Below are 10,625 nucleotides of genomic sequence, written 5' to 3' on the forward strand. Positions count from 1 at the left end.
GTTCAGAGAACAAAGGGATCGGTTTAATAAGATTACTGTTAGGGGTTAACAATGAAACGTCAGCCAACGTCATCGTGTGTTTAAGCTTGCAGATACTATTCTAAGTCTTTAAGATTGTCAGAGGAAAACAAAAGAAATACAGCACAGATCAATTCAAAATAAGAGGTATTCAAAACCTTAAATAAGGAAATAAACAAAATGTAGAAACTATACAAGAGAAATTAAAGATGGAGATGTTTTGCACTCTTGTCAGGGCTGGGGAGCAATTTGATATTTTGGGGGCTTTCATAATTGATGCATGTGAAATGTCTCTATAGCACCCCGTACGAATTTCCTAACAAGCAGCCCCTCATTGTACTTCCACCTACAAGTCTGACATTTGGTAGGCAAATGTAGCATGGTGAGATGCACAAGAAACCCTCTTGGAGACACACTGTAAACCCAACAGGAAGTCGGCCATTTCTTTTTATGTGTAACTTTTGGCAAATTTGAACTTTTTCAGCCCCATATTTGAGCTAACTCCTACAGTTTCATTCGGATCGACTTTAAATTTGGTCAGTATGATCTAAAGACCACGAGGATCAAAAGTTATCATACACTTTTTGTCTACATCATGTATTTTAACTTGTTTTAGCGCCTACCGTATTTACAATGTTGTTTTTAAACTATTCTGTATTTCTTTTATGCAATGGTTTTTATGAATCTGTTATTCCATTTAGTTTATTTATTGTGTTCCTTTCTGTTGTCTTCTTGTTAAGTGTTAATGATGACGTAAAGTACTTTGAATTGCCTCTGTGTCTGAAAATGTGCTTTAGAAATAAACCTACCTTACCTTACCTTACTAACGTCCTAGCCGTTGCGTGCCGGCAAAAAAAGCACCTTTCGCCAAAAACCACTAACTGTTGCATGTTTTTCTCTTACAGGTAAAAAAGAGGAGAAAGCAAAGAAAGGTGAGCAACACAAAGCTGCTTTAGTTCTGTGAGGTCGTGTAGTATATGACTGATGTCTGATCTCAGGCAGACTCCTGGTTCCAGGTCCCTGTCCGGTCTTCCTGGTTCTCCCACATGGTGCAGTGTGCGTCCCTCTGAGCAGCAGCAGGTGCTCCTGACTCTGTTGCTGGTGATTAGGACCAAGCAGATTATCGGCCTTAAGCTCGGCAGCTGCTTTCTTCTCCTGCCTGCCTGTCCCCTAATAAACTCATTACTGAGATGGGATCAGAATGCTCTCACACACGGAGAAACAAACACACACCTACAGATACCCCCACTCTCCAGGGCTTCTTCTAATCCGGCCCGTGCACCCTCCCACTGCCTGACAGATTGAACTCTGTTTGAAGTCACACACTGAACGAAGGACCCTTCTGTGAGGTGAAGAGTTATAAATACACAGCCTCAGGACAAACGTCCCTCTCTGCGGCAGAAAGAGGAACTGCTGTAACTTTATTCAACCATATTCTTTATCAGCAGGGAAAGTAAAACTCCAATTCTTCTTTGGTGGCATTCTTTTTTGTAAACGACGACTCTAACTGTGATGTTTGTGAGCTGCTTAGTTTTTGCAAAGTCCCTGTAAATCAGCAACAACACTTCACATCTACCGTTTAGAGACGGGTGCATTTGATCCTAATATAATGTAACCTTCAAGTTGTTAAAGACTATTAAAAGAATAAAGATCTGTCTTAATTGGCTCAGTTAACTATTTGTCGATTATATATTTTTTATAATGGAGGAAAGAAATGTAATCGCATCTTGACGTGCGTTTAATTCCCTTGTTTTCTGTAGGAAAAAACAAGGATGGAGGCCCGGTGGAGATGCAGCCGCTCAACGATGATGGAGAACCGGAGAAGAAGAAAAACCTCAAAAAGGAGAAGTCCGTCCTCCAGGGGAAGCTGACCAAACTGGCTGTGCAGATCGGAAAAGCAGGTACGATACCAATCTGATGAATCAACTGAGCATCAGTATCATAGTGCTCTTCATCAATGAAGCAATCCATTTCACTTTGGTTGTGATGAAGATGATGCCACATATGGGTTTAATTCACTTTGAACAGGACTTGTATTGTTGTTCCTTTCTTTCAGAGCTTTTTCATATTAGGGCCCCTTGTAATGTGCTAGGGCTAATTTCATTTTCATCATGCAAGTTGATTTGGTTTGACATGTGTTATTATACCCATATCACACTTTAATTACATTGTTATAACTCCCATATTACATGGTTATTACAAGCCTATTACACTGAGATGGCACAATAATACATCCTTAGTACGCCCCTGTGACCCTTTTATTACCATTATTTATCTGTTTTACACCCATGTTACTCTGTTATTACACCTTACCCCGCTATCAGACCCATATTACACCTTAATTACACTGTTATTAGACCTATTTTACACACGGACACAGCTTGTCAAATAAACGTATCCCCCAGGATACAGAAACCGTTTTAGGGTTAAGAGCCTACTACACAACAAGCAGATAGTTAAATATGAGGTTAAGGATCTGCTATGAATTCATATTGTTATTATATTTCTGTATGTGACACATAGAGCCTACACAATAGCAGATCCTTAACCTCATATTTAACTATCTGCTTGTTGTGTAGTAGGNCATGTTGAACACAAATACCTGTACTTTCTACTTCTTACATGTTGAACACAAATACCTGTACTTTCTACTTCTTACATGTTGAACACAAATACCTGTACTTTCTACTTCTTACATGTTGAACACAAATACCTGTACTTTCTACTTCTCTCATTTTCCAAACAGGCTGGTTCCTTTAGTCTGAATGTGTGTTTTGTGGCGTGATCATTATTATTTAGTCATTGCGTGCCTATTGATTTGAACACGATCCGTGTATCCATCATTTCCTGGTCTTCTCTAAAGAAGAGGGACCAATGAAAACGTTGTCATGTTGCCGTTGGTCACCATGGAAACATTCATTAGCTAACAATGACATTATTGTTCTATTAATATAAAGGGAGGTCAGGTACTCTTTAAAACAGCTGCTAGTTATGGGTACTTTTTACTGAAGTACATTTCAAAGCCTCTTTACTTTGACTTGAGTAAAGAAGTTAATCTTTTACCAGAGTATTTTTACTTCTACTCGAGTAAAGGATGTGTATACTTTTGCCATCTCTGTTTATTTCAGTGTTTTCAGTGTTTCTCACCTGGGTGATGCAGGCTCCAGTGAAGGCCACGGTGACGGCCACCACGTTGACGGTGAGCTGGAACTGCAGGAACTTGGAGATGCTGTCGTAGACGTTCCTGCCCCACATCACAGCCTTCACGATGCTGCTGAAGTTATCGTCTGTCAGGATGATGTCCGACGCCTCCTTCGCCACGTCCGTCCCCGCAATGCCCTGCGCAACACAGCAAGCGTTATAAAGTTATAAACCTTCCACTTATCCAGCCTCCTAGTACACATCCGGGCTGCTGAGTCTATTGAACGTTTTAAATCTCAGCTACAAACTCACCTCTTTGCCCTGACTTTTAATACTAGTTGAACATAACATTTTTACATTTGTATGTGTTTTTATATGTTTCTAGTTATTGTGCTTTTGATCAAGTTTGTAATCATTGTTTTATTATTTCACTCCCATTGTGTTATTTGATATTGTATGTATTGCCTGTACAGCACTTAGGTCCACTGAGGTTGTTTTCAATGTGCTATATAAATAAATAAAGATTGAGATTGAGATACTGAACCTGTCCGCTGTCTGTTTGTACGTGGAGAATGATCGAAAACCATCAAAATGCTTTTCACACAACTCCGATCTAACCATCAGTGGTGGATAGGAAAACTGTCATTTAAATCTTTCTGAGAGGAATGGATAAAATTGTTGATAATAAAAATGTTAGAAATCACAATAAATCATCAAGTTTAAGTAATTTGAATAAACAATAGATTAACCTCCAAACTGCTCTGTTTCAGAACATGACAGGAATATTTTTTAAATCTAGAATAACCTGAAGATCTGGGGGGCGGAGCCACAACAAACAGGAAGTTCAATGTTCTGCTGGGCATTTGCTTGTTCTTTAATTATATATATCAATACACTAAGAAATAAGTTCAAACCTTTTAAGAAGTGCTCTGAGATTTTAAGAGTTAATCAGATATTAAAGATTGTTCTCACTACTCGATGGGAAATGTTACAAAGTTTGCTAAAGGCAGCAGTTTGATGAAATCCTCACCATAGCGAAGCCGACGTCCGCTTTCTTGAGGGCGGGGCCGTCATTTGTTCCGTCTCCAGTTACAGCGACGACCTGACGCTTCTCCAGCACAGTGCTGTCGATGATACCTGAGAAATGATAGACAGAACGCATGGACCAAATCAGGACGACAGCTACTCCTTAAAAACACCTTAATGCCAGTTTTCTCCTCTGTGATGAGCCGATGATTTCTTGGTTTCATTTTATATCAGGGTTCACATTTCATGCTTTGTTTTCTATAGATTTTGACATAAATAGGTTAAAAAAACGTCTCAATCTCTGCCTGTATGGCTCTTTGACTATCTGTGTCCCTCAGGTCTCTTTGTCCTCCTATAGTTACTAACCTTTGACCAGAGTGTGTTTGTCTGTCGGAGATGATCTGGCGAGGACTCTCAGCTTTGGCCAAATCTTGTCGATACGCTCCTGCTCAATCTGTATAAAAAGAGAGAAGACATAAATATGAAGCATTGGTTGCAAAACATTTATTCATATAAGTTTAGCAGACCGATTGTCCCCTAAGGAAAAACAGAACATTTCTGTGGCAGGAAATAAACAAAAAATTACAAAAAGTCTTCTACAGAAAATCTTATATTTTAGAACTAACACAATCTGTACAGTGCCAGAAGGAGCTAAAACTGTGAAGTCGACCTGAGGGTGGAGCTAGAAGACATGTTATAGGGTCTTTCAATCTGAAGTACCAGATTAAAATGAGACTTAGAAACAGACCTCTCCCTGCTCGTTGCGGATGCGTCGGTTGAACTCTTTGCCCTCCATGCACAGGAAGTCGTCTCCAGGTTGGATGATGCCACATTTGGTGGCGATGGCGCGGGCGGTGTCGATGTTGTCTCCGGTCACCATGCGGACAGTGATCCCCGCCCGCTGGCACTTTCTGATGGCATCTGGGACCTGATGGGAACAACCAAAGAAACGTAGATTTAAAGAAACTTAAATGAGAAAAACTGTTACTGTTGATAAACTCAGAATTCCAGATATTAGCACAGGTAGTAGTCAAACTTATTTCCTTTATCCGAGAAGCTTAAACAACATTCATGCCATCATTTTACGAGTGAACAATCTTCATTAATTAATTAAAATAAAGTATATTTGTTGTGAATGCTGTGTCAACATTCACAACATATGTTCTTCATCGGGAAAATTATTATTCCCCCAAATTGTTTTGCCCCTTGACTCCCACATTTTACATCGCAGAAACTCTGTTCGAACATTTAAACGTGCAGCTCAATTAGGACATGACCGCTATGACTCTAGACATCTTTCATAATTCCAGAAATATTAACCATAATTCTTCAAAATGTTCCCCCATTGAGATAATTGTCAAACTCTTCAAATGTACACAATTTATGAACAGATTGCCATTGTCTCTCGTTGGAAATATCATCGCACTCAGCACAAGCTTTGCTCCGCCCCCCAAACTTTAGCTCCTCCCCCTTACATAACTTAGATACAGCCTTCCCACCGCAATCAATTCAGGAATTGCATTCTCTAGTTTGTACTTTACCCTATGTGAAGACTGGTGTTGAAGCCATTTTGCATTTCTATCTTATTTATATTTATAATGAAATGTTATGAATATTTTGATTGATGCCGACTATCAATGTATTATTATGGTGGCGTCACATGGGCGTGGTTTCGGCCCTTTAATAGACGACAGGTGACGGGTTTTCACGATGAGTGGAAGGCAAACTATTAACTGCACGATTGAGACCGCATGGTGAAATCTGGAGGAGAAAATGTACCCAAGATACGCCGAATAGCTTCGAATCTTTTGTTTAAGAGTTTAGAGTTTTGTTTAGTATTTCATCAGTTTTTCTTTAAACGGCAATATCTGATCATTAATGTGGATGCGCGTAGATAACAACTGGTCTGACGTACCTCGAGTCGGACAGGGTCTTCGATGCCGACCACGCCGAGGCAGGTGAGTCCGGTGAGGATGTGCACCTCGTCTTCCCAGTCGGGCTCTCCCTCAGCGGCGGAGAAGTCTCTGTAGGCGAGGCAGATGGTCCTGAGGCCCTGCGACGCCATCGGCTCGATCACCTGCTTCACCAGGTCTTCTCGGTTGTGAGATTTGAAGGGTTTGGCCGTGCCGGTAGTGGTCAGGATCTTACAGCACCTTTAACAACAGGAAGGAGTCATGAAATCATCATATAACTGAGCGCAGAGTTGTGTGAGCAGCGGTGTGGAAGAAGTACTCAGATTCGTTACTTAACTTGTTACAAGTAAAAGTCCTTAATTCGACATCTTACTTAAAGGTCCCCTATTATACTGTTTTTCATCAATAATCTAAATACAGACGGGACACATGTTTATGTATAAAATACATGAAAAAGTGGATTTTGCATAATAGGTGAACTTTAAGTAAAAGCACAAAAGTACTCCCAAACGTACTTCCTGAGCAGGATCTCAGAGGCGCCCTTGCTGAACATTCGATAGCTGCCATCGTGGTTCTTCAGCACGGTGCTCATGGACTTCCTCACAGAGTTGAAGGTGTAGACCTTGAACAGTTTCTCTTCTGGGATTTCGGTGCGGACGGCCTGGTAGTCTCGGTTCAGGTCGAGGGAGAATCCCAGTAAGGCACATTCAGTCTTGTTTCCTATTTGGCGAGGCAGCCCGCCCTCCTTCTCTGGAGGCTGCAGGAAACAGCAGCAGAGAGGGGGTTACAGCACAGCAGGCGGTTCATTTATATCATGACAAATCTTTATCTTGTGCGGGAATGAAACTCATAAAGGCAGCAGCACAGGACCAAAAAACAGATTTAAACAAACAGAAAACAGATATGTTTAATGTCTAGGACCTTAGATAGAAAGAAGCCACTCTGGAGATTAGGCTGTCGTAACTTAAGGACAGGGGGTCCAACTGGTATTCTTTAGTAATGGGTTAACAATGGCGAATTTAAAACTGTCTGCAAAAGGCCAGACCAAATATAATAAAAGTATTGCTATAAAAACATGGTGGAAAATACTTGATCAGCTTAATAGGGATAATATCTAGGATACTGGAGGAGGGGTTGATTTGGGATGCTATACTCTCTGACTGAGAATGCAATGGGTTGAAACGGGGTAAAAGAAGAAGAATTAAGATGGAAATGGAGAAAATGCAAGGGCCTGGGCTGGATCTTTGGACATGATATTCTCCCCCCTGTTTACACATTTTTTTTGACGTTTGTTGGACGGCATGCAACCTCATCAGGGGTTAAAAAAAAAAGTGATAAAGATGGAGCATAAGTATTTAGAAAACTAAATAAATAGTCAAATATAAAAGAAGTATTGTGCACTATGAGGAATGTTTCGATTACTTATCACCTCGTCTCGCTACAGTCTTGCACAATTTTATTTCTACTCTGTTTCTTCTTGCACTATTATTATTATAATTTGTTTTATGTCCTATATGTACACACAAAAAATTGAAACTTTGACTTAAATGTATTAGGTCAACAGGTCTCACATAAATGTACTAGGTTAGTTAATATTAAGTTTAAATAAAACATGTTTAACTTTTGTTAATTTGTTGACATAATATATACTTAATTAAAGTTCACGGTTCAGTTTTAATCAGTATGTTGCACTGTTGGAGGAGCCTCAAACTTTCATTCAGTTCCCTTGCCATAACTACATTAGCTACTGTGCAAATGACAATTAAGCCTTTGCATCTTGAGTCTTTAATTGAATATAAGCTATTAGCTGCTGAAAGTGTGTTGGACAGAACTTAAACCCTAAAAGCTACACCTGTTGGTATCATGTATGCATGTGCTGTGATCCTTGCAGTAATCAGATGAGTCCTGAGCTGTGGCTACTCTCCAAACCAACCCGCCCTCTCAGCCAAATGCTTAACTCTCATGGCGCTTCCTGAACGGCCGGCTATTTTTAACCGCTCACCATAATCTTGGTGGTGTAGGCGCAGTTGACCCCTATTCCCTGGATGAGCAGGTCCATGGCTGATGCCGGGATGTCTTTCGGATCCGGCAACCTTTTGTAATATTGTCCCGCCACGTAGGCCTGCACCACCGTCATGCGGTTCATAGTGAGCGTGCCGGTCTTGTCGGAGCAGATAGCCGTAGCGTTGCCCATCGTCTCGCAAGCGTCCAGGTGGCGGACCAGGTTGTTGTCCTTCATCATTTTCTGGAATAAACAAGAAACGCAGCATTACTTAGAAGTCCCTTATCATACTGTTTTTCATCAATATATCATAGGTCTCAGATATATACAGAACATGTCTCTGATTGGCTGAAACACCAAACAGATCATTGCAGCATTACCCATAATCCCCTCTGTTTCAGCCCTGTTTCCAAAGTGCTGATTCTCTGTCTGTTACTTTAGATGAAAATAAGGAGCCCCTCCCCACGCCCCTCTCAGAGACATTTGGTTACAAAGAACTCAATGGTGCTCTAGGAGGAGATTCAGTTTAGTTAGTAGCCTTCTTTCCAAAGTGGTCATTGCTCCAAGCACGAAGAGCCAAAAAACATTCTGAGTGCTAAAAATGACATTACATTTTTACAAATTCTTATAGAAAATAACAGTACGTGGGTTCAAATCCAGTTCGAGGAACCTACAGGCCAAGTCCTCCCCTTGGTCTCCCCCTTTAATACAGTTTCTATCAATGAATGTACTCTCCGGTCCATCAGCCTACTTTCCAAAGTGGTCATTGCTCCAACAGGGGAGAGCCAAAGACCATTCTGGGTGCTAATGAGTGCTAAAAATTACATTAAAATGGCTTTAGAACTTTAAAACTGTTGAGCATTTTTACAAAATCATATAAAACATAACAGTACGTGGGTTAAAATCCGGCTCGAGGAACTTACAGGCCAAGTCCTGCCCTTTAATACTGGTTCTATCACTCAAGGCACTCTTTGGTCCATCAGCGACAAACCTCATTGGGAGTTCTTGACGCAACAAGTCTTTTGAGCAGTGACAATATGTCGTGATATATAAGTGACGTTATATACTAACACACCTACTTTTCTAGATGGTCATTGCTCCAAAACAATTCTGTGTGCAACTAAAATTACGTTAGCACTGTAGAAAGTTTTTTCAAAATCGTATTATAAAATAACAGTACGTGGGTTAAAATCTGGCTCAAGGAACCCAGGTCCACCACTTGGTCTCCCCCTTCAACACCGTTGTCATGCCTTTATCAGAATTTCCCAGTTTTTTTAAATCCATTTTATTATCAAATACTCTCTGTTCTTTTAGCCCTGGTTGTGTTTTATTTTTGTTGAATATTCTCAGGTATTTCATATTGAATATTCTACCGTGATTCAACTCAAAGTTTTGTCCAAACCTCATTGGGAGTTCTTGACGCCACAAGCTTTTGAGCAGTGCCAATATGTCGTGATATATAAGTGACGTTATATACTAACAAACCACTTTTCTAGATGGTCATTGCTCCAAAACAATTCTGTGTGCAACTAAAATTACGTTAGCACTGTAAAACTGTAGAAAGTTTTTTCAAAATCGTTTTATAAAATAACAGTACGTGGGTTAAAATCTGGCTCAAGGAACCCAGGTCCACCACTTGGTCTCCCCCTTCAACCCCGTTTCTATCACTAAAGGCACTCTCTGGTCCATCAGAGAGTGCCTGTGATGTTTTTCTCATGCCTTTATCAGAATTTCCCAGTTTCTAAATCCATTTTATGATCAAATACTCTCTGTTCTTTTAGCCCTGGTTGTGTTATATTTTTGTTGAATATTCTCAGGGATTTCATATTGAATATTCTACCGTGATTCAACTCAAAGTTTTGTCCAAACCTCATTGGGAGTTCTTGACGCCACAAGTCTTTTGAGCCGTGCCAATATGTCGTGAGATATAAGTGATGTTATATACCAACACACCTTGACTGAGTAGGCCAGGGAGATGGTGACGGCCAGAGGAAGACCTTCAGGCACGGCCACCACCAGCACCGTCACGCCGATGATGAAGAACTTGACGAAGAACTGAACGTAGACGGGAACACACTCGCTGGTCCACGTGACGCCCTGAATCCAGAAGGTGTCGATCAGGAAGCGAGTGATGAGGATGACGACAGTGATGGACGACATGAACAGACCTGAAGACAGAAAGACAAAGAGAGACGGTGAAAGTTAGTTCAGAATCAGGATCGGTTTTATAACCAAGTAGCGTTACACATACGAGGAATTTGCTTTGGTGTAGATGACGCATATAAAGATATAAACCTGATCATAAGCACAACACATGCTGAGGACAGTAAGGAGAGGTTAGGATTGTCAATGCCTAGAGATGACACTGAGAGTTTAAGTAAAAATAAAAAGCCTGTTTTCCTCATAGACTCAGAGTACTGTAATTTTCGGACTATAAGCCGCACTGGACTATAAGCCGCAGGTGTTTTAATGTTTCATTACCATATGTAAGGGTTCGTGCACAGAGGGGATTGTCGGGAAAGAGA

General features: G+C 40.7%; 1 protein-coding gene across 1 annotated transcript; it reads right to left on the reverse strand.

Moving 5' to 3' along the window:
* Positions 1–2,371: 2,371 nt before the first annotated feature.
* LOC104958525 (plasma membrane calcium-transporting ATPase 1-like) lies at positions 2,372–10,275 on the reverse strand (the record flags this gene model as incomplete). Its single annotated transcript, XM_010786266.1, has 9 exons — positions 2,372–2,377; positions 3,166–3,357; positions 4,190–4,296; positions 4,552–4,639; positions 4,934–5,113; positions 6,101–6,338; positions 6,614–6,855; positions 8,101–8,343; positions 10,054–10,275. Coding segments are annotated over 9 exons (1,518 nt in total), but the record flags the coding sequence as incomplete, so codon positions are not given.
* Positions 10,276–10,625: the final 350 nt, after the last annotated feature.

The sequence above is a fragment of the Notothenia coriiceps genome, unplaced genomic scaffold (genome assembly GCF_000735185.1).
Source record: "Notothenia coriiceps isolate Sejong01 unplaced genomic scaffold, NC01 NC01_scaffold00028907, whole genome shotgun sequence".
In the NCBI taxonomy this organism is placed as follows: Eukaryota; Metazoa; Chordata; class Actinopteri; order Perciformes; family Nototheniidae; genus Notothenia; species Notothenia coriiceps.